The 23389-nt window shown below is 42.0% G+C and overlaps 1 protein-coding gene across 8 annotated transcripts in view; it reads right to left on the minus strand.

Annotated features, from left to right (window-relative positions):
- Positions 1-23156, minus strand: part of Nrg1 (neuregulin 1) — a 201326-nt gene extending 178170 nt beyond the window's left edge. For all 8 annotated transcript variants that reach the window (XM_052751965.1, XM_052751964.1, XM_052751963.1 and 5 more), the window contains exon 1: positions 22947-23156. In XM_052751965.1, the coding sequence (XP_052607925.1) occupies positions 22947-23046 (100 nt within the window). In that variant the 5' untranslated portion in view covers positions 23047-23156. The remainder of the gene's footprint in view (positions 1-22946) is intronic.
- Positions 23157-23389: the final 233 nt, after the last annotated feature.

Genomic DNA, 23389 nt, shown 5'->3' on the forward strand with positions numbered 1-23389 from the left:
GAGAAAGATAAGGATGGCCCTGCCATGGGACAACTGTAGGCTGCCAGCCAGAAAGACTCCAAGTCAAAGAAAGACGTAAGCTATCTTAGAGACAAAAGGGTCTTAGCTAGTGAGGAAAAACATCCCATACCTATAGAGATATTTCACCCCACAAGGAGCTTCAGTAACATAACCACTTGACCCCTGTCTTTTCACCACCAGCAGAAATGGCTCCTCTGAGCCGGGCGGTGGTAGCACACACCTTTAATCCCAGCACTCGGGAGGCAGAGGCAGGCGGGATCTCTGTGAGTTCGAGGCCAACCTGGGCTACAGAGTGAGTTCCAGGAAAGGCGCAAAGCTACACACAGAGAAACCCTGTCTTGAAAAACAAAAACAAAAAGAAGTGACTCCTCTGAAACAGGTTCTCACACCTACCAGTTAGGCTTGGATATATTCCCACCACCTGACCCTCGGAAATAGCTGAGATGTTTCAAACTAAGGGTCATAACGCCGAGCTTTTTTGTCTACAAATTAACTTAGGAACGTGTGGTTACAACAATGCAAAGTCCAGATTTCACAGTGTAAATGAAGAAGCTGGAGACGCTCAAAGGGTCTCAGTGACTTAGCATTCTTTTGAAGACAAGGGTGATAACAGCTCCTTTGTAAGAAATGGGACTATTGAAAGAAACACTTGGAGATGGAGGGTGACTTTTAAACACACAGGAGCAACTATCAAGAGAGAATGGCCTCTTTTAGAAGTAAGTGATTCCCAAGCGGGCAATGCTGATTCCCTTCCACTCATATCCTCAAACACATTATTTTTTTTGCTTTAATAATACTCCAGCATTAAGACTCATGGAAACACCTGGAGTTAATTTTAACACTACTTTAGCCCAGGATGGAGTCCAAATCCCAGCAGGCTGAAGCTCACCTTTGACCTGCCAAATATGATTACTTGAGTCCAGGATTTCTCTGGGCCCCACAGCTGTTCCTCCTCCCCCTTCAGTACATCTACGTTTCCAGCCAGAACTCCAGCAGCAGCAAGAGCATCCACGGCCTGACTCCGGTGGAATGTCAGGTTCTTCACCAGTCTCGTGCAGTACACATGCCGCAAGAGACGACGAGGATGTTTGTAAAGCTGACGACATGACATAGTCACTGCTGTGTAAAGCAGCCACCTACACAGCCTTTGACACAAAGGCCACAGCCTTTGACACAAGTTTTGAACCAAGGGACATCGAAGTTTGTAAGTCACAGGTGTGACAGAAAGGAGAGCCGTCAGGCGTACTTGTAGAGAAACTGTGGCAGCAGACAACAGACATATAGGTTAAAGCCTGGTCTTGTTATTCATTAAGCAGCACTGTTTACCGTGTGAGAGAAGCCACGAGACACAACAAAACCCACTACACGAGTTTATTAAGGGAAGGGAATAGAAGGGGTGTGCATAGGCCTATGGAATGACTGTGCAGGAAAAGAGAGAAAGAATAGGTGGAACTCACTTTTATAGGTCCCACCAACCTCTCGCACATGTGCATATGGGCTTACTTAGCTACGCCACACATGGGCATAGATCACGTGACCACGAAGCACACAGGTTACGTAGGACCACACAGGTTACGTAGGACGTAAGGCCCTAGGATAACTAAGCATCTTGCCTGGCTCCTGGACAGCATTTGAGGAGTGGCTAGGAATTCTAACAATCCTGACTAGGAAAACTTAGTCAAACCATATGAACTTACAGCACATTTTTCTCTTTTAAGAATAAAGATCAGGAAAGGCAAGAGAGATATTGGACACTAAACCTTGGGCCTTGTCTTAGTCACTGTGAAGAGACACCATGACCCAGGCAACTCTTATAAAAAGAAAGCAATGAACTGGGGATTTGCTTACAGTTTCAGGGGTTTAGTCCATGATCACCAAGGCAGGGAGCATGGTGGCATGCATGGCACCAGTAGCTGAGAGCCGTGCGGCCAAGTCTTCTTTAAGGACATCTGCTCATGGGGAATGAGATAAAATTGAAGGACTGGGAACCACCTGGCTAAATAAAAGAGCCTTTAAGTACTATAAATTGGGATACCCAGGGGGTGTGTCTGTGAAGAACTCAAAGTGGTATCCACAGATAACCAAGGCTAAGCTTCCCCATCTTCCAGCTCCAGAGAATGAAACAAATCGTCCTGACCACTGAATCCAAGGGAACTTTGTCTGGACGACATATAAGTTCTTCCAGACCCAAGTCAGCATAGCTGGTAGACACAGACCCTCAAATTTCAAAGTGTCCAGCAATAATAATACCAATCTTTGGAGAAATACTCTATGCCTTAAAGAAGGCCTATGGTCATTTTTAACGAGAAATGACCAGCAGAGGAGTCCGAAAAACACCAGAAGGAAGAAAGGAGAGTGAAAGGCAACACAGGCTAAAACTCACTCAGAAACACAAAACAGCTCTGCTTAACCAATAAATAAATGCCACACTTGAAAGTACCTACAGGTCTCAGGAAAACAAAATGTAAAACACACGACTTGAAAACAGTCAAACAACACAACTAGAAGTGGAGGAGGTGAGTGCAGCCAGGGAGATGCCTCAGTGGTTAAGAGCACTGGCCATTCCTGCAGAAGGCCCCAGAGTTCAGTTCCCAGTGCTAATGTGGCTTATCGTCAGCTATAGGTATCTCCAGCTTCAGGGTATCCAACACTCTCCTCTGACCTCTGCAGGTACCTGCAAGTACATGTTCATACACATCCATGCACATAAATATAATAAAATAAATTCTTTTTTTTAAAAAAGTGAAGGAAGGGCTGATAATTAAAATAAAGAATTTGGCCAGGTGATGGTGGTGGCACCCGTGATGGTGGTGGCCCACGCCTTCCTTCAGTCCCATCACTCAGGAGGCAGAGGCAGGCAGATCATCTCTGTGAGTTCCAGGACAGCCTGGTCCTCAACATGAGTTCCAGGACAGCCAGGGCTGTTACACAGAGAAACCCTGTCTCAAAAAAAAAAAAAACAAAAACAAAATGAAATAAAGGACTTCATGAAGTCTTAACAACGGACTGACCAGAGTCATGTGAGTGAGGTGGGAGACAGATCAGGAGAAACACCAAAATCAGATGAAATAATGGCAAATTTGCGGGAAAGGGGGGAAAAACAACCTAGCCAAGAGAGCAAGATGACCCAACACACTTTTAGGTCAAGTTTCAGAGAGAAGAGCATAAAATGCAGGAAATCTGTGAAGATCAATGGACAAGAATTTTCCAGAATGAAGCAAATTGAAATGTCCAGGAAGCCCGGTGATCCTGAGTAAAGAAAAGTGAACCCACACCTGAACACATCCTAGTGAAACTACAGGGCTGGGAGCTGAGAGAACCAAGTCCAGGGTGCTCCCAGAGAAGAAAGGCGGGCACCTTCAAACAGTGGCGGTCAGACCAGCAGCTGACTCCGCGATGTCTTCTGATTAGGAAGCAGGGTGACAAACAGCCTCATCTCAGTTCTAGACCAAGCTCTGTGCTTTGCTTAATACCATAATTGCTGTGCTGACTTAAGTCCTTTGTCTGAACTCTTTCTCAAGGTAATGGCAATAAAGAGGATATGAATTTCTGAAAATAATTCTGAACCATTCGGCAGCTTTTAGCTTTATTACCCAATCATGTGGTAAAGCCACTGTACTACAAATGAAGGCACTTGCCTTGACAGTTCTGTCTGTGTCAGAAGTCTGCCCACCAATCAATTAAAATACCTTCCTGGATCCGGGCCATGGAGAAAGAAAGGAAAAAGTAGAATTGATTCTTTCCTGGTGACAAATGGGGCTGGGGACGCAGCACCTAAATATATCTCTGGGCCACTGATGAAACACCTGATTCTTGCCCATTTTACATAAATGTGTGTGTGTGTGTGTGTGTGTGTGTGTGTGTGTGTGTGTGTGTGTAGTGTGCATGAGGGAGGCCATATTATATGAGGAAGGTCAACTTTTTTCTTTAGTTCTCCTTTGATCTTTGATTTGTAGACTATATCTTATTAATACATACTTAATTATGATTGTGGTGACAGAGAACATCTTAGCTTTGGAGTAGGTACACTCAGTGATTTTTTAATATGAAAAAAAAAAGCAATCAAAGTGAGTCCTCGGGGCTAGATGGAGCTTAGTGGTAGAGCAATGTCTAGTATGGGCAAGGCCCTATGTTCTCTCCAAGCCCTACAAAAAAAAAAAAAAAAAAAAAGAGGAAAGAAATGAATTTCCCATATATCACTAAAGATTTAATAACCATTAATGCTTAATCCACTTCCCTTCAAAAATTGTCTGCAGCTTGTCAAATGAAATGCCTGCTTTATCAATAAGAGAGCAGATGCACTGGGGGGGGTTAGCTGTGGAAATCTGAAAGGTGTCCTTTCACTGAAGCACCTAATGACAACTCAGTGACTACATATGAAACATACGGTATTGTAAATCAGTGGAATATTGTGTTTGCTCAGTTAAGGTGATCAACAGAGGGCTGGGTGTAGCTCAGTCGGGGAGTAGTTGACCAGAATATGTAAGCCCTGGGTACTATGACCAGCACAGTAAGAAAAACTAAAATGTCAATTGAGTTGAAAGAAAATCTCCTTGATGAAGGGGAGCCTCTCTGGAAAAATCAAATAAACACTATATAAAAATAAAGGAAAGTAACATGTAGAAATTAAGAAAAAGAAGCCTATATCTAAAGACAATAAATGACCGATGGGGAAATGATATGTGTAAGAATTTCAGAGTCAGCAGGACTAGGGCACCCACCTCTACTCCTGGCACTTTGGAGGTGGAGGCAGGCATAATCTCAGCTACATACTACATGCTACACGTGGAATTCAAGCCCTGACCACCTCCCCCCAAAAAAGGAGGAGAGGAGGAAAAGGAGGAGGAGGAGAGGGGAGAAGGAGGAAAGAAAGAAAGAAAACAAAACAAAACCCCAGATACTTTCTTGGGTCTTAGGATGAGATGCTGGATTAAAGCACACAGCTGTCATGAAGAAGGGCTGGGTTCTAGCACCCATGTTACAAAAATAATTGCTACTAAGAAGTAGTTTCTCAAGGGTGCTTCCTGGCCTACCATTTTTACTTCTTTGTGTACTCCCAGGATTCCACAGAACATAAATTCCATAAAGCTCCACTTATATAACGTGCTTGGAAGGAATAAGTAAATTAAGGGTAGCTGAAAGGCTGCACTTCACAATCAGTATGCAATTTCCACAGAGAACTTCTCTATACTGCCTTCTGGATTTTTTTTAGTATGTATCCTTTATGATATGTTGACAATTTACTTTCCATATTTCCTCTAAATTATTCACATACATTAGTAAACTGAGGTGGTTGCTAAGGTGAATTACACTCCACTACTGTATCTCTTACCAATCGTTGTTCCATGGGAGACAAACTCTTCCCACACAACACCAATTTGTTATTTGCCTAGATATGTACAGCAGTCATTTCCAAATAACTTCAGCTTCCCAAAAAGAGAGTCACCCAGGAAGATTCCAGGTGACAGTGCACCAGAGGCATACCACACAAATCGAGAGACCATTAAGCTAATAAAATCGGATTTGGGAACATAATGTTCTACTACATTTAAGATTTTTTTACTTGATAGTTTCTAGAGTAGGGAACAACGCCTAAATATTTAAATGATGGCTAAAGTCACAGAAACATAGTCTGCTTCCCTTTGTTCTATCTGTGCCAGCATATGGGGCTCTTTGACGAAGGTGTCTGCTCCTCTTCCCCCAAGGAGGAGGAGGTGGTTTATCAACCCCTCTCTGTCTCTGTCTCTGTCTCTGTCTCTGTCTCTCTCTCTCTCTCTCTCTCTCTCTCACACACACACACACACACACACACACACACACACACACACACACACACACACACACACTTGCACTCACCCAGGAGACTTTCACCCTCCCGCACTCTCAGTCTGGGTCCAGAAGCACTTCCTGTTTATGACCCAGAACTCCTTGCAGGTAGTTGTCCTCTCAGTTCCTTGGATGCCCTCCCAATGGACTCCTCAAGTCCCTTTCTAGTCACTGTTTAATTCCCTCATTAATGAAGCTAGCCGAACATGAGTCAGCAAACTTAATGTGTCTCTACTAGCCTCAAAGGAGCTGCATTATCCTCAAGGCAAAGCTCCTCCCTTTGCTACAATCCATGAAGTATCATTATCCTGTGAAGTTCCAATCTGAATACTTATTCCCTCCATTCCCTAGGAAAATTCCATTTGAGGCCCAGACAAAACCCATAATATGCTGAATCTTCAGTTTTAGTATATTTGCCAAATCCCATGAATAATGATCCGAACTAAACAATCATCCTCTAAGGACAGAAAAAAAAAATTACTGCATCTCTCATGCCTAAGTTCCCCCAATAATAATGATGATAATGATGACGATGATGATGAACAGTGGAAGCAATAACAACCTAATTACCTAAATAAATAATAAATCCCCCAATGAAAATTGAACCTTTACCCTGCAAAGCCAGTGATAGAGTACAAGACCTCTGGGTTGTTGGTAGTAAAATGTCACATCTCATCAGAGCATGATCAGTAGCTAACACTCCCAAGAGGAACTCAGTGTCTCAGCAGTTGTCTAGGTATAAAGGTTCTTGGGCATTTTTTGGATGAAGCTGTTTCTGACAAAGAACATCTATAGCACATCCAAACATCTCTTTCTCAATCTGGGGGTCTCCTGAATTAAGGGCTTTCAGAATGTGGCAGCCCACACTTGCATCATGTAGAAATCCCATTCATAAGCACTCTCTTAGTAGCATCATTTCCATGGTATGACATTATGACTTCAATGGCCATCTTTTCAGATGAAACTGACTGTATTGTGGAAGATAGTGTAATAAGGAACATAAAGATAAAAAGATTTGGTTGATTTAAATTTCCTGCAGGTATTGAAGTAAAATCCTATCAAACATGTCTATCTTCCAAGATGTTATTTAACGGGACAGAAATAAATCCATGTCTCTTATCTAGAAGCCTAATATGCCCAAACCACTAGAAAGAGAAGCTGAATTCACATCCAGAATCAATTTCTTAGATTTAAAACTATAATAATGTAATAATTAAAATCTCTATATAAAATCCAAAGATGTGTCTTCTATTTCTGGGATTCATGTTCAGATTGGACCCAAATGATTCCTTTATCAATAGTAATAATAATAATAGTAATAATAATAATTCAAGCTGGTGACCACTGACGTTACCTGTTGAGCTCTAACACTGAGTTTTCCCAAGACTGATGGCATATGACCTTCATGTTTAAGCACTGTTGTAGTTTGCTTTTCTATTGCTGTGAAAAAAAAATCATGAGCAAAAGTCATGTGGGCAGGAAATGGCTTATTTGCCTTACTGGTTATAGCCCATCATCAAGGAACACCAAGACAGGAACCTAGAGTCAGGAACTGAAGCAAAGCCCATGGAGGAACGCCATTTAAAGGCTTGCCCCCCATGACTTGTTCAGTCTACTTTCTTGTACAGTCCAGAGCCACCTGCCCAGGATGGAACTGACCACAGTGTGCTAGGCCCTCCTACATTAATTAGCAATTAGGAAAATGCCTTATACACAGGCCCACAGGCCAATCCAATGGAGGCAATTCTTCAGTTGAGGCTTCCTCTTGCCAGGTGTGTCAAGTTGACACCTGACATTAACTCTACCTGGCAATTTCTAATATTGATTACTTCATTACTTAACTGTTATGTATTTATATGTCTGTTATATATTTATATGTCAAACTGATAACAAAGCAAACATTACGTGCAGACAATGGTCAAAGCAATCTATGACTCTTAGCTATTACATTGCATCTATCTACCTCTTAACTGCCTCTAAATGCTTTAAACAAAATGGAACAAAATTATTTTAGGATAAGTAAGACTTTCAGATGAAAAAAAATTGAAATTCCATTCACTGGGCAGAATAATTAAGCATTGGTTAAATACTGAGAGTTTTAAAGTCAATTATGCAAATTTAAACCACAAAAATAATGACTGGTCAGTTCAGGGTCTGGTGACCTACGCTGACGTTTTCCAGTTGCCTGAGAGTGTCATAATAGCCAAACTGCTGCCACAACTAACAGTTCTAAATGGGCCACTAATACTTCTACACTCCAGAGTATGTCCCCAGCTCCATACTACCCTTGGGTGGCATCCTACTCTGTAAGGAAGACTTAGCTCTGGGGAAATAACAACCTCCACTAAAAATTGTGGAGAAATAAGATATGAAAATATGCACCTATAACCACTCAAAAATTCTTCTAAATGGGAATAATGGGTTATTTACATGTCTTAATGTCTAGCTTAATAGTTCAGCATTTTATACAAACTCTGACATATCATTTCAGTGAGTAATTATAAAAAGCAATCCTATAGAAAAGTATATCTATCACCTTAGAAAGCAGCTCTAGTCAATTATAATTGTTAATTGTAATTATTAATGCTTTTGTTTCATGGTACCGGGAGCAAATCCAGGGAACTGTGCATTCTATCACTGAGCTACACTTTCAGCCCTAGCAATTGCTTTTGAAAGTAAAAGCAAAGGAAGCTTACGGCCACAAAAAGCATGTCACCACATGTTCGAGGATGTATAAATTTGACATGTAGAACCTAAATCACATAATCAACATGTAATTATTCCTCATTTCTCATTTCTCAGAGTAAAGTTGAAGTATTTATCTTTTCCACAAAGCCATTAGTGACAAGTAGGAAGTTTTGAGTGACAAATGTGCCCTGATATAGAATAATGAAAAGGATGTCTATTCTTTGCTTAACTTACCAGGAAAATGTTCAACAAAGAACTGTTCCATGCATAATCAAATATCAGATTCTTAGAAGATCTCTGTGGGAATTTTTTTTTATACTTAGATAACATATTAAAAACACTAGCAAAATACTGGGCATCTTTCCATTTTTTTTTTTTTTCTGTCTTGGGAGAATTGCGAGACAACTGTTTGCTTGATACATCTGTATCTTGATCACGCTAAAGCAGCCAACTGTGGAACTGCGCAAACATGAGCGTCAATGTGGCGTTTGTGTTTAAAGCTGGCAATAATTTCGAAGTACCTCATATCTAACCTGGTACCTCTCTTTTGCTGTGTCCTGTCATGTCAGAGGCACAGGACCCTTAAAGTTTTCCCAAACAGCATGTGTCCTGTGAGACCAGGACCAATGGCATTTTGTCTTTGTAGAGTATCATCCCCAGACTACTAAATCGTATCCTGCAACTAGTAGTTTTCTCTCTTCCTCTCACTGTCCATGTGGAAGAACGGAGTAACACTGAAAACACATTTCCTTTTACAGAATGTGGTTGCACTCTCAAAAAGCAGCAAGGCTTCCATGCGGAGGAAACTGGTAACAATCTAAGGCTCCATATTTATTCTGTAAGTGGCAGAGTACTGTGGGAAATCACATGCTTTTTTGCTTGTGCACTGTCCAAGTTAGAGGCCCTTGTCCTACAGAAGGTCTTACATCCATCAGATCTGGAAACCATGAATCGGGCACTCTATCCCTCCCTCTGTTAGCTTCTCCTCATTCCCCGAGAAGGACTGGCCCCTGTTTCTCCTGTCTGCTGGAAGTGGATCATAGTCTCTTTTGATGGACAGTAAATATAATACAGACAACACTTAAAATGCATGATTTCTCCCCCAAATATTAAAATATAGTAAGTAACTATTTCTACAGATACTTCTCTTGCTGTCAGATTGAGGACAAGTGGGAACACACAATGTAATCAACATGCTTTTTTTAAAAAAAACTCAAACCCTCAAGACATAAGTCTCCCATTTCTATTCAATTTAATATATGGAAAAGCATGTATTTCATTTTCCATTCAACTCAGCATTCAAATAATTGGTTTTCTCCTGACAAACCCACAAGCTCATTTCCATAATTCCTATAAGTATAACTCTTTCCCAAAGTGGATAATGCATAAGCAGTTCCCCCAGGGAAGAGTCCATGTCCAGGGCCAGGTGACCTCACTACAAGTCATAATCACAATCTATTGTCTGTATTTGATCTAATCCTTCCTAGGACAATGTATAGGCCTTCAATATTTTTCCCAGAAATAGATGGTAATAATTTTCAGTATTGTTGACATTATGGCTGTTTATAAAAACTACCATCTCATGGGCCTCAGTGCAGTACCTCCTTTTCTTAGTTATTAAAAATATATGCATACAGTAACAATTGATGAAAAAAGGAGACCACATATTTGAAGGAGATTGGGGAGCAGTATACAGGAGGGTTCAGAGGGAGGAAAGGGAAGGAAGAAATGTTGCAATTAAAATACAACCTCAAAAATAAAAATGAAAATAAAATTTGAGTGAAAATGCATCAAAAATTTTGACAGTGAAATGCTATGCTTAGTATCAATATATTTCTGGTTCCCTCTTGGCAGAGAATACTGAATCTGCTAGAAGAATATAGAAGTGATTTCTGATGCATATAGACAAAATTAGGATCTACTTATTACACTAATGAAACCTACTTAACACAATGAACATGATATGTCTCATAACACAATAAAATGCCTATCAAATCAATTCATAGAATATAATCATTCATCCTTTTGTTTCTGGAAATACTCTATAAGTGAGTGGTACATTCATTCACCCATATGTACATTTAACATTATATAATACATACATAAATGCATATATAATCATATGTTAATTTCAGTCATTTATTTTACAAACTCATATACGAAGTACAGTACTAGGCACAGTATGCACAGCAGTTATCTAGACACTATCCTTGACTTCAAACCATGGGAAACTACAAATGGAAGGATGATATATAAGGAAGTAATGGGCATACGTTTTGAAAGATTGAGAATATGGGTAAGTGTATTTAAAACACATGAACAAGATGGCAAGCTATAGGGGGCGGGGTCAATGGCTACTGGAAAGAGGATCAGTTTCCTCCAGAAAAGAAGTCCCGTACAGTTTATACAATCTTAAGTCGTCAGCCCTGGACACATGTCCATAGAAGCAGCACTAAACGGACTAGGAGGGGGTATATACATGTGCTCATATACACATATATGTACACATACACATAACCATAATAATTAAAGAAGTGGTGAAGAATTGGGAAGGGAGAGGTGGGCAAGGGAGATGGGAAGGGCAGGAGTGATGTAGAAATAGTGCTCATGTATGAAGTTCATAAATGTTTAAATAATAAAATGCAGGAGTATGCACTACCAAACCATTCAGACAATACCCACCACGGGTTACTGTACCCCTTGAAAAGGAGTTTCTCATTGCATGCTAAAGTTCAACCTGCATCTCAAAATCAGAATGTCCAGCTGTCCTTCATGCAAAGGTATCACAAATTTATATAGAACCCCCACCAATCTTCCAAGTTTCAGGAATTGTGCCAGAAATATATTTCCTAAGTGGTGCTAGCACAAGAACCTCTATGCATAAGACCCAGTACAAAGACATACAATGTTGATAAAGTTACCTCCTTGGGGTTTAAACATGGGCAGACACTGGTAACCACATGAAGTAAGAGCTAACATTAGAGGAAAGGAGATTTTAAAAAATTACTTAGTATGTTTTATTAACAAAACTAGTATTTTTAAATAAAGCTGACATTTTAGTTTTGCTCTCCATCAAGCACACTATAAAACTTTAACCCCAGGATTGCCACACACATCTCATAGATTACTGTCCACGTGTATAAGTTCGGAGATGGAGGCTTACAGACCGTGATCACTGACAGAGTCAGGGTAGGGAAGGGTTATACCTAACCTCACACCAAGCAATGAGAGACAGAGCTGGAATCTTGTCTATTAATCACTGTTTTCTTTTTAACCTTCAATGAAATCCCTGTCACAGTCAGGATTAAAACAGGTATTTCTCTTTCCTAAAACTAAAGGCAGTCTCCCCAAGTCAGATGACCACTGATGTGTCGCAGAAACGTCTGACGGGTTATGTTTAAAGTCACATCTTCATGGTGTGTTCTGAAATGCACTGTACACAAAGATAACACATTTGGAGGGGGTGGGGTACTGGGGAACCCAGGGCTTTGTGCTCATAACTCAAGTTTTCCACCATTGCACTGTATCTCCAGCCCTCTCTTTACTTTTAATTTTGAGAAAAGAGCCCACTAAGTGGACCTTGAACTCACTCTGTATCCCAGGCAGACCTTTATAATGTGAGATCCTCCTGCCTCAGCCTTCTGTATAACTGGGACGACAGGCCCATGCTGCTGGGTTGGACTCAAAGACAAGAATCCTTATTGATAGGGCGTAACTCATAATTCAACAGCAGAAAGTTTCCTAGGTAGCATGTTCAAGATCCTCAGTTTGATTTTCAGCACTGTGTGTGTGTGTGTGTGTGTGTGTGTGTGTGTGTGTGTGTGCGTGCGTGTGCGCACATGTTCACAGACACACACACACAGGAACACTCTAAGACCATTTTAGTTAGACAGCCTCAGATGTTAGTGGACACATTCAGGTGAGAGAGCTTTACTTTAAGGTGATAAGGACAGACAAATTTGGAAGAACACAAAGACCTGCTTAGCTCTAGACTGACACAAGAGTCCTTAGAATCCTTAGGTGGAGAGGACTAGATCAGCTGTCAAGTGGGGGTGATGACACCAGCATGTGAACCAAAGAGTATCTTTTTTAGGGAGACTCTGTTCTAGCCAACACCTCAGAGAACACGTGGATGTGAGTTCAAAGCGTAGGGACCTGCTAGATGGCTGGCTGGGTAACGGTGCTGGCTGTCATGCCTGACAGTCTGTGTTGGATGGCTAGAACTCACATGATGGAGAAAGAACCAGTTTCCACAAGCTGTTCTCTGCCCACTCCACACATGGTGGCAAGTTTCCATTCACAACTCCTAACACACACACACACACACACACACACACACACACACACACACACACAAATAAATAAATAAATGCAAAATAATATCGCCCACACTTCCTTCACTCTAATGGGTTTAGAGAGATATAAAACTATGCTCCTTAACATAAACATCATTCAAGCTTGTAACAGTCATTGAATGATTTAAAATGTCCTGTCCTCGATTCCATATGAACTGCTGCCTGGAGGTTCATGTTTTAGCCCACAATTGACCCCAACTGAACTTACAAATGGCTGGTATCCAGAAATCTGCATGTAAGGATACAAAAAATAAAGACATACAATCCTTTTACTTATTACCCATAATCCTTAATGTAGGAGTAACTCATATGGAGAAAGTAAATCCTCCAAATTGGAAGTGGGGAGAGAATAGAGGAAAAAAGGAAAGAGCAATAAAAATATTATAACAGACTCTGTTAAATTTAATACAAATAATCACACTGTGGGTTCTCAATATATGGTTATCCAAAATAACTTATCTTAGTTTGAAGCCTATATTATGGCAATTACTATTAATGAAAGGGACCAACCCCTCATCGTCCTCACGTATGGCTAAAAATAAAGCTCAAGGAACCCTGGGGTGGGGGACAGGGAATAATGAACATACTCACTGACAACTAGAAAACTTTCCAAGTACAGACACACTTGAAAAGAGAAAGAATTTAGTATAACATTTCATAACAGCATATGCCCTGGTTTCTATAAAACAATGGTTCTCAACCTTCCTAATGCTGTGACTCTTTAATACAGTGTCTCATGCTGTGGAGACCCCTAACCATTAATTTATTTTTGTTGCTCCTTCATATCTGTAATTTTGCTACTGAGGGGTATCTCTGCTCCTAAAACAATTGGAAATACGCATTTTGCGATTGTCGCGGCCCACAGGTTGAGCACTGTTGCTATTATAGGACACTCTTCCTGTGAATGATAGTTTTCTATTAAATACCTTTTATCTGACACCTCCTATTCTTTGGCTCTGGATGCCTTTTTTAATGACCTTACATATTAACTGCTATTTCCTATTTCTATAGTCAAGGTAAAATTCTGAAATAAATGATATGAAACAGTTAAATGAAACAAATATTTTTAAGTATAAAATAGGGAGACTTCTTTTTTAAATAAAATCTCTTCATTTCAATTAACTCATGAGAAAGGGGATAAATAGGTACTTTTTTTCAACTCTGAGAGTTTTCTTTTTCTTTCTTTCCTTTTATTGTGGGGGTGGGGGGTTGTGTGTGTGTGTGTGTGTGTGTGTGTGTGTGTGTGTGTGTGTGGTGTAATGTAATTGATAATGAAAGTGTAAGACACCAAGCAACACTTGAAGCTCCAGACAGTCGATTCTAACCTATAGAGGGTCAATGAAATGTACAGAGTTTGGGACTGGGCACATTTTTAAGTGGCTTCCTGAAACCAGCCAGTGACATTCTTCCTTGGGGAGACTGCTTAAAAGACTTAGGCTGGAGAAATGGCTCAGTGGTCAAGAGCATGTATTGCTCCTATAGAGGACCCACGTCCAGTTTCTAGCAACCACATCAATCAGGTGACTTACAACTACCTGCAACTCTAGTTCCAGGAGATCCAATACCATCTCTGTCCTCATCAGGCATCAGGTATGTGTGTGTGGCACATATACTCATACATACACATATAAAGATCCGTTTTAAAAATTAGAAAATTTTCCTAAGAATAACCAATATTAAAGTTTTATATTAAATCAAATTGAAATAGAAGTTTCAAAGTTATTAAATGTGTGGGAATTTCAACTTTCAATTTTTGAGATCTTTCATATAAGAAAGTTAGTATCTAAAACAGTTCCCTACATATTTATAAAATGCATTTTTATTTAAGAAGAATAATCAAAATTGGAATTTAGGCAAATACTCTACAACTGAGCTACAGCCCAAGCTCTCAAAATTGGAATGTAGATATTCCATATAATGGCTGGCTTTAGATTTGCTATGGAATAAAGATACTGTGCTCTACTTAAAAATATAACTTCGGTCTCTAAAATTGGGACATTTTGTGTATGACAACTTACTATCAGAAAAGCATATTTTAAAAGCTGGCTTTACCTAAATTTTGAATTTATAAATATAGCCATCTTACAGAAATATAAGTATATATGAGGCTAGAGAGATGGCTCAGTGGTTAAGAACACAGTTTTTGTTTTTACGGAGGACCGAAGTTCAGTTCCCAGTACCCACATGGCAGCTCACAACCATCTGTAACTCCAGTTCCAGGGGATCTGATGTCTCTTCTAACCTCAAAAACTTCCTACATACATACACATAAAATTGAATAAATATATTGAAAATAATGTATAAGTATCTATAAATATCAGGAAACATATCTTCACTTGACAGTAGGAGAAAACCCAATCCGGTGTAAGTGTAAAAGTGAACGGGCCCAGGCACACCCTTATTTCCAGCACTGGAAAAACAGAGTCAGGTCATCCCTGTGAGTTTGGGGGTGAGCCTGGTCTATATGCAGCAAGTCCAGGCCAGACAGCTCTACAAAGAAAGACCTGTCTCAGCGAATGTTTCGGAAGGCGGTGGTGGGGTGGAGGGCTTTCCTAGTTTCGGATTATTCGCTAAAGCAAAGCCTGGACTTATTTACCAGTCATCACTGTCCCCTACTCACAGCTGTAGCACTTCTCTGCAGAAACCTGGTGACGAAGACAGAGCATGAAAAACGGAACGTTAAGCCAAATAAGACTTAGGCTTCACAGTCAAAATTGCCACTCTTTTTTTCCCTCCACATAAAAGCTGTTGTTGCCCAGCCCTCCAGCTTTACGCTGACTTCATCCTTTGTGGATATCTGAGGAGCCTCATCTGCCGACTACAGAAAAAAACTACTTCTTCAATTATTCCCTAGCACAGCTTTCATATATGTCTTTAGTCCTTTTCATCACTAAAACTTCTAAGATACTTTCAAAGTGATCAGCATCACTACATTGTTTAAAATAATATATGAAGCATAAAGTCAAATTACTAAAAAAAAAAAAATCTCTGATATGGAACTCTATGACATTTTAGCCAGTCATGCACAGCCTATAAAACCAACAATTTCATATGGTTCAGCCTACTAATATTCCCTGACTCCAACATCATCAAACTAAATCTCAGCAGTTGCCCAGAACAGGCAGCTGCCTTTCTACTGAAGCTCTGAGAGGAAAGCGTTGGGACACTGGGGCAGAGCAAAGGCTGTTCCCATCAGAAATACCTGTCTTCATCAAGAAGCAATGTCAACTATATTACACTTTATACAAGGAAATGATATAATGCGGGAATCAAGACAGATATAGCTATTACAGGGTGGAACAGATCATGAATGAACAAGCTGAAGAGGTGACTTAAAGGTTAAGGCAGTTTGCTGAGTCTAGTCCCCAGCACCCACACTGGACAGCTCACAAACACCCATACCTCCTGCTCCAAGGGATCTGATGCCCTCTTTTGGCCTCCACAGGCACCTACATCCAAGTGCACATACACATAGACACACATAAAATAAAAAATAAAACTTTAAAACTTCATAACAGGTGAACCATTAAGTAACAGGAGTTATGGGTCTGTGTTACTATGACCTTAGCCCATGGTTCTCAAGAACTACTCTAACTTGTTTTCAGAAATGTGCGTATCAGAGTAGAGTTCGATAGGACCTGAGCTAATGACACAGAAACAAACCTGTTGGCAAACACCTTTTGTTCAGTTATGGTGCTTTCTCAGAAGTGGCCAAGGCCAGGAGGAAACTTCCAAATATAACTAAACTTCCTCACTAGTCCTACTTGAACCTAACTGGACAAGAGGTGCCTAGAAAGACCTTGTAGATGTCTGGCTCTCTGGAGAAAGCTGCCAGTGAGAATTAATCTGGCCAAATGATTTCACCTGGTAAGGACCACCACAATGATATCTGATAATATTCTGGCTCAGAATTCTTAATGAATTGAAGCTACTGTTTAGCTAAGAAAAAAAAAAAAAACAATCTATCCAAATCAGCTAACCTTGATCAAATCAAGACATTGTTCATTTTCTATATTGGCCAGAATACTGGAAAAACTAAAAAGGAAAAGGCAGAAGCAGTCTTTGGGGAATAGCAGTGCGATGCTCTCGGAGCACCCTCTGGAGGCCAGAGGAAGGTGTCACTTGCAAGAGAAAGAAAGAAGAAAATGGCGAGTATCTGACCTGTCTCCCTTGAGGCTGACTCAAAAATAAACTTGACTACTTGCTATCAAGGGGACACGAAAAATGGGCATATCTTAATCGATGTGACGCAACATGCTCCAATAATTTTGCTACTTCACTTTCCAAAAGCATCGATTAGCAAGCTTTCTATCTCCCTTCTGAAGTCTTGGGGGAACTTACTGCAGAGGCATTGTGTGCTTGTTCACATTCCTGTGTGTACAAGAAGGCATGCATATGTGTGGGCATACATGTGGAGGACAGAAGACAAACCTCATGGGCCATACAGTACTTTGCGAGTCTCTCACTGGCCTGGGACTTGCCAAGTAGGTTAGGCTGGCCGGCCAGCGAGCCCCTGGATTTGCCTGTCTCCACCTCTCCAGTGATGAATTTACATGCAGACACCACCAGGCTCTTTTTTAATGTGAACTCGGGGGAGCAAACCGAGGGCTCTGTGCTTGTAAGGCATTTTTACTATTTAGAAGAAGAGATCTAAACATGATTCTTCACTAGCAAAATGTAGCTGTGTAAACAAGATTAGACAGAATGGTTGAAATCAAGCTTTTACAAGTAGCTAGCTTCGTGTTCAATAAACAGGATGAATTAAGCTGTGTATTTTTTTTTTTCTAACACCTCACTTCTTCTAAAGCAACAAACACTGACATCTATTGGTATTTTGGTAGCTTGCTTTTTGTTCTTTCCTTTCAATCAACCAAAACTCATGCAGATACAAACAGAATCAGGAGGAACAGAAATTTCACTTGTTCCTTTCATTTGCTTTACATCTGCTAATTAATAGGTATATTTTCCCTCCGTTAAAATAAAGTAAACCAATATGACTTAATGCTTAGTATTATTTCTTCTATTTGTCAAGGGGAAGAGTTTCGGGGTTAACTAACCAAGAAAAGTGTGGTTAGTTTTTCTTGGAGCAAATTCGATAACTCCTCCCAAAATACTGGTCCTTGGTGTGATTTCTTCTCTCTTGACAGAACCCAATAAACAATCAGTAGTGTTCAATTCAAATTTTTACTTTGGTAAAAGTACTAGAACTCTGATCTGGTAAGAATCCATTATATTCCTCGGAACCTTAAACGTGACATATAGCCATTCTAGTGAGGGAGGAAAAGAAAAGAACATATCAAGAAATACAGATTTATTGTATTCCTTGTTTTGCTTCTATTTCAAAATACCTGCAGCAGGGCCTATGATCTTTGCTGGCAATATATTGTTAGCCCTGATAAAAAAGATAGGAAAGGACATGTTAATGCATACCTTGTTTTTCAGTGGCTGTAATTTACACAAGTCCCAAGAGAGAAGACTACATACATATTCTGCACTACAAAAGGAGGTTTAAACAGCAACTCTTAAAATGTTGCCAGAAAAGGAATCGGGTTTCAAAATCTTGCAGCTTGAAACCTCAACATTTTCCTGCCAGATAAAATCCTGTTGCACCTCACTTACTTTCAATATTTAGATTGAGCTCAGCAATGTTTTCATAATACATATATATATCGTTATGAAACTTGATGTTCTCACTTTTCTCTATCTTTACAGGTAGTCCATATTAATATTTATACCCACTCTAATGTAAGGTCAGCACTGGGTTTTCCTTCCCATAAAAGGTAAATTCTGAAAATTATGTCACATATCCTTGCAGACAATTCCTTCCTTGAGCAATCTGATAAAGAAAGCCTGCATGTGCTGGGTACAAAGTCCCTGTTGGCCAATAGTCAGCATGCTTTCCTGGGTTATCTTGTTCACACTCCAGAGAGTCAGGAATTATCTCCACTTTACAGAAAAAGGAAACTTAGGCACAGAAAGATTAAGTTACTTTCCCATGAATTTACAGCTAAAGGGTATTTGGTGAGGCTAGGGTTTAAATCCAGGCAATCTGTCTAGAGAACTAAGGGCTAGGGCATGCTGTCTAATACTCAGACACTTTTGTATTTTCTGCTCTTAAAATGATATAATATACAATGCATGCATTACACTGCCTGGAACACTATCTCTAATTAACAGCAATTTCCATTACTCTGAATAGAAAAAGATTGAGGGGCACATTGGAAATAAATTTACTGTTCACACTATGGTCCAATACTTTCTGATATTACATATACCTACATACACGTGAATATATACATATATATTCTCCTTAGCACCTTCTTTTAATACTAATAGAATTAGTATTATCTTCATTAGTACCATTTCATCACTTTGTATATATGAAAACAGTATTCAAGCTTCCCTCACGCTCCCTGATATTTTAGTTCCTTATAACAAGTTCTATTTTGTTCTGTAAATAATCTTTAATGTTTTTAATAATTACATAATGTAAGCAGTTACAAGTAACCAAGTTGAAACAGATCACTGGACATTCCTCCTTGTTCTGTAAACACAGACTGCCCTGTTAGTGACAGGGTACTTTATTTCCAAGAATGTTTACAGGCACTTCAGCCTTTGGAGCCATTTAGTTAAGGAAGCAGGTGGGTGATATCATTTGAGGCACGTACAGCCTGTGCCTAGCTATTTGGGATACTACGTTTCTACAGTTTTCCACTCACAAATACCCTATCCACCAGACATGAAATAGCACATAATAGTTCCAGGTCTGTACTAGGTGTGATAACAGATTCATGCCAGGTCATTTAAGGGGCAAAACAGTAACAAAATGAATACTGTACAAAATAAGAAAAACATCAGCAATCTTAAGGAAGGTCTGAAGTCATTGGTAAATTGACAGAATAAAAAGAAAAACTGATTTTGTAATTCAGGCTGCTAAAGGAAAATACTAAGCCGAATGACTCAATCGGAGGCAGGATCTGGGAGGTCCAGCTTGCAGGAGGCTGGGGACATTATGGGGCCCTCGATACATGGATCTGCTACACAAAGCCCAGGGTTTCCCTGAGGTTGCTTATTTTGTGCAGAGAAGAAGAATCAACAGCCTCAAGGGTGTGGGACCAATACTAGCCAATTATTCCGGAATAAATAATTCGGTTGAACATCTGCAGTCCCAATAGTGTGCAATTCGGTATTTGTTAACTACATCGACGACAGGAAACATTGCCAAATACGTGTGACACAACAAATGGCCCTGTCATACAGCAGGTTCAAAGGTGCTGGTCTCCTGAAGAGTTCCCACCACAGATGTGTTTATGCCTGCGCATATGACGAAGAGCACAGCAGGCCCCGAGTCCCCTCAGCCATCTCAGCTGTTGTAAAGCTGATGTGAGAACATCCACAGAGAGGCCTCAGCAGCCCATGTGCATCACCAAGGACACACACCACACACTGCTTCAGTGGTTGTTTTAAGGAAAGGGTGACGCTTGGTATTGAAGGTCACCAGCATGGGGAACAACTCAAGAGATGGTTGTCCTTGTAAATCCTAAATGTGGCTGCGTGGCAAGTGTACACGTTGTTGAGGATGCCACAGACCTACAAGCCAGGAAAAAAAAAAAAAAAAAGGATCCAGAAAGAGTGTGGAGTTCCCCACACATCACGTGACTATGAGCTTCTCATCCTCTTCAATAAGGAAAACCAGACTGGCATTTACCACTAGAAGGAAAAGTAGCAAGGCAAACACAGAATCACTTGATTCCCAAGCAGGACTATCTAATGCCTCATGCTCCTACATCATTCAAATTTCAAGGTGACCCTTTGCAAATCAAATGAACACTCTTAATCTGGTTTAATCTGTTGGCAGTATCCTAAAGGGGATAAAAATTCTTCTGGAGTGGGTAAAACGTTTCTCTATCCCAGAAAGTATCATACCGTGACAGGAAACAAATATACTAAAAAATCTAGCCCACAGACAAGCCCATCCCAATTTTTTCGGGGAAAATGGCGTGGCGGGGGATATCACTTAATCAATGTCTCTTGTTTGGAGGGAGTCACAGCTGTGGGACCACACAAACAATCAAGGAAGCTGTAGCATTCTCTCTTAAAGAGAACATTAGGTAGTCCTGAGACAGCTGCCGACCTGGTGAGTAAGGGCCACACCGGACAGCAGTAAAATTTCTAACCCACACCGCTAAATCACTAAAACATCTGTGTTACGTTGTCCACGTGAACCCTTGACAGGAGGTAAACCTGCTACTGAAAGGGACGCTAATCAGACCACCACCCCACCTTAACGCATGAGCGCATCTAAGGCACAGGTTGCCAACCTTCCCAGTGCTGTGACCCTTAAATACAGTTCCTCCGTGTTGTGCTGACCCCCAACCAAAAACATTGTTTAGTTGCCACTTTGTAACTGTAATGTTGCTACTGTTATGAGCCGTAATGTAAATATCTCATATGCAGGATCTCTGATAGGCGACCCCTGTGAAGGAAAGGGGCCTCTTGCCCCACCCAGGGGGGTCGCGACCCACGTGTTGAGAACCGCCGACCTAAGCGGCCCACACAAACTTCTGAAGAAAATAGACGCCACAAGTGGTAGCAAGGGAAACCAAACGGTCCTTATACCTTTAAAGTATCTGTCAGGTCTGGATCTCTTTAACATACTACGATGACATTAATCCAGCTCCCCATTTCGTACTTTTGAGTACAATGCTATATTTAATCTCCAAAACACACAGTAAACATCAGGGAACCGTCGTCAGTCTACCTTCAGAAAGACTCATGCAGGGTAACTGAGGTGAATCTCATGAGCAGTACTCTTTATGCAGACACAAGAACGGCCAGTGGCTAAACAATTACCCTCTGTTCGCTTTCTGTTTTGTTCTAAACCTTGCTTAGGGTCTCTGCCAACAATCCAAGTTCTGAAATGCTGAGTGATTCCAAGGAGTGTACTAAGAAAATGCGGTTTGTTTTCTTCCTGCACGGAGCAGATACGTCGGTTATCTTCTTGAGGCACAGGCTGCACAAGCTGTGGTTAATTTCCCAGAAGTACTTCATAATATGAGTGTTGGGGATGCTCTAGGTGACACAAGGCATCCAGATCGACCGTAGGGGATTGCAGAGGGAAAGTAAAGACCCCCTCATGCTTCACCCTCTTAAGCATCTATTTAGCGGCCAGTCAGTGCATTAGCCTTTCCTAAGGATATCTAGGGTGACACCGTCATTGATGTTGTGTTCTGATGGTGGATTAAAAAGATCGCTTTACAAAAAGCCTTAACTCCTTTTTTTTTTCTTTCTATATATAACCGGTAAGCAACTGGGGTTCAAAATTTGGGTAAACGGTTACTTTCTGACATCTCTTGGGAAACTAAACTAGCCATGGGTATCAGGGTGACCGTGAAAGCTAGAACCGCTAAAGCAAGAGTTCGAGTTCGTAGAATTTATTCAGAGCCGACCTGAATCTTGGCACCTGGCCGGGTTCTGCGTGCTTCGCTGACCTTTAGGAATCCCTCTCAGCTGCTCTGGGTTTCCCTATCGCAGCACGCAATCAGGGCGAAGCCAGGCTCGCACCGCGGCTGTGCACCGCTTCCCTCCGCCCACCGCGCCGACGCCCGGGCGCCCACGCCGCCCTTTTCCCCCTCGACCACCCTCCGCGCAGCCTGGCCCACGCGGTAGGGCGCAGGCTCTCGGACCCGGAGCCCGTACCCGCTTCCCTCGCTAGAGGGCAGGCGGGGCCCGCGCAAAGCCCTTGGCCCGCAGGGCACGCGCAGCCGGCAGCGGTCCCGCACTCGGAGCCGCACTCCCGGGCTGGGCTCCACGACCGACGCGGGGACCGAGGGCCAAGCCGGGGAGCAGGGCGCACGGAGGACCCGGGAGGGTCCGGGCGGGACGGCCGGGCTCGCGGTGCGCTCAGGGCGCGGGGTGCCAGGTGGAGGTGACCCCCGCAGGGAAGCGCGGGGTTCCGCCACGCCGGGGCCGGGTCAAGCGCGGGGAGCGCTGCGCTGGGACACACGGAACCCGGGGAGGCGTCCGCCCGGGAGTAGCGGGGCTGCAGGCACTCACCTGGGCTTGGGTCGCCCTCGCCGGGCGCGGGCTTCCCGCGGGATCCCCGGTCCTTCTTCTTGCCCTTCCCCTTGCCTCTGCCTTCTTTGCGCTCAGACATCTCGCCGAAGATGAGCGCTCTCCGCGGAACCGGCTGGGCGACGGTGACGCGCGACAAGTTTGGTCCAGGGGCTCAGAGAAAAGTTTGTCCCCGGAGGGAAGAGCGAGCAGCCGGGCTGCGCGGGGGCGTCGCCTGTCGCCTGCGGGGAGCGGCGTGGACTCGGTCACCTGGAGCGTCCGCTCCGTCTGGGATGACTCGGGGCTGCTCTAGTGTCCCGGGTCCCGCCGCTGCCGGCTCCGGCGTGGCCTCGCTCCGGTGGCCTCGGTCTCGCTCCCTTACAGCCCGAAGAAGGAAAGGTGATCACAGTCCGCTCTGCGCTCGCATCGCCTGGCGGCCGCCGCTC

This window comes from Peromyscus californicus, unplaced genomic scaffold, assembly GCF_007827085.1.
Source record: "Peromyscus californicus insignis strain IS unplaced genomic scaffold, ASM782708v3 Scaffold_23__1_contigs__length_62951481, whole genome shotgun sequence".
Lineage (NCBI taxonomy): Eukaryota > Metazoa > Chordata > Mammalia > Rodentia > Cricetidae > Peromyscus > Peromyscus californicus.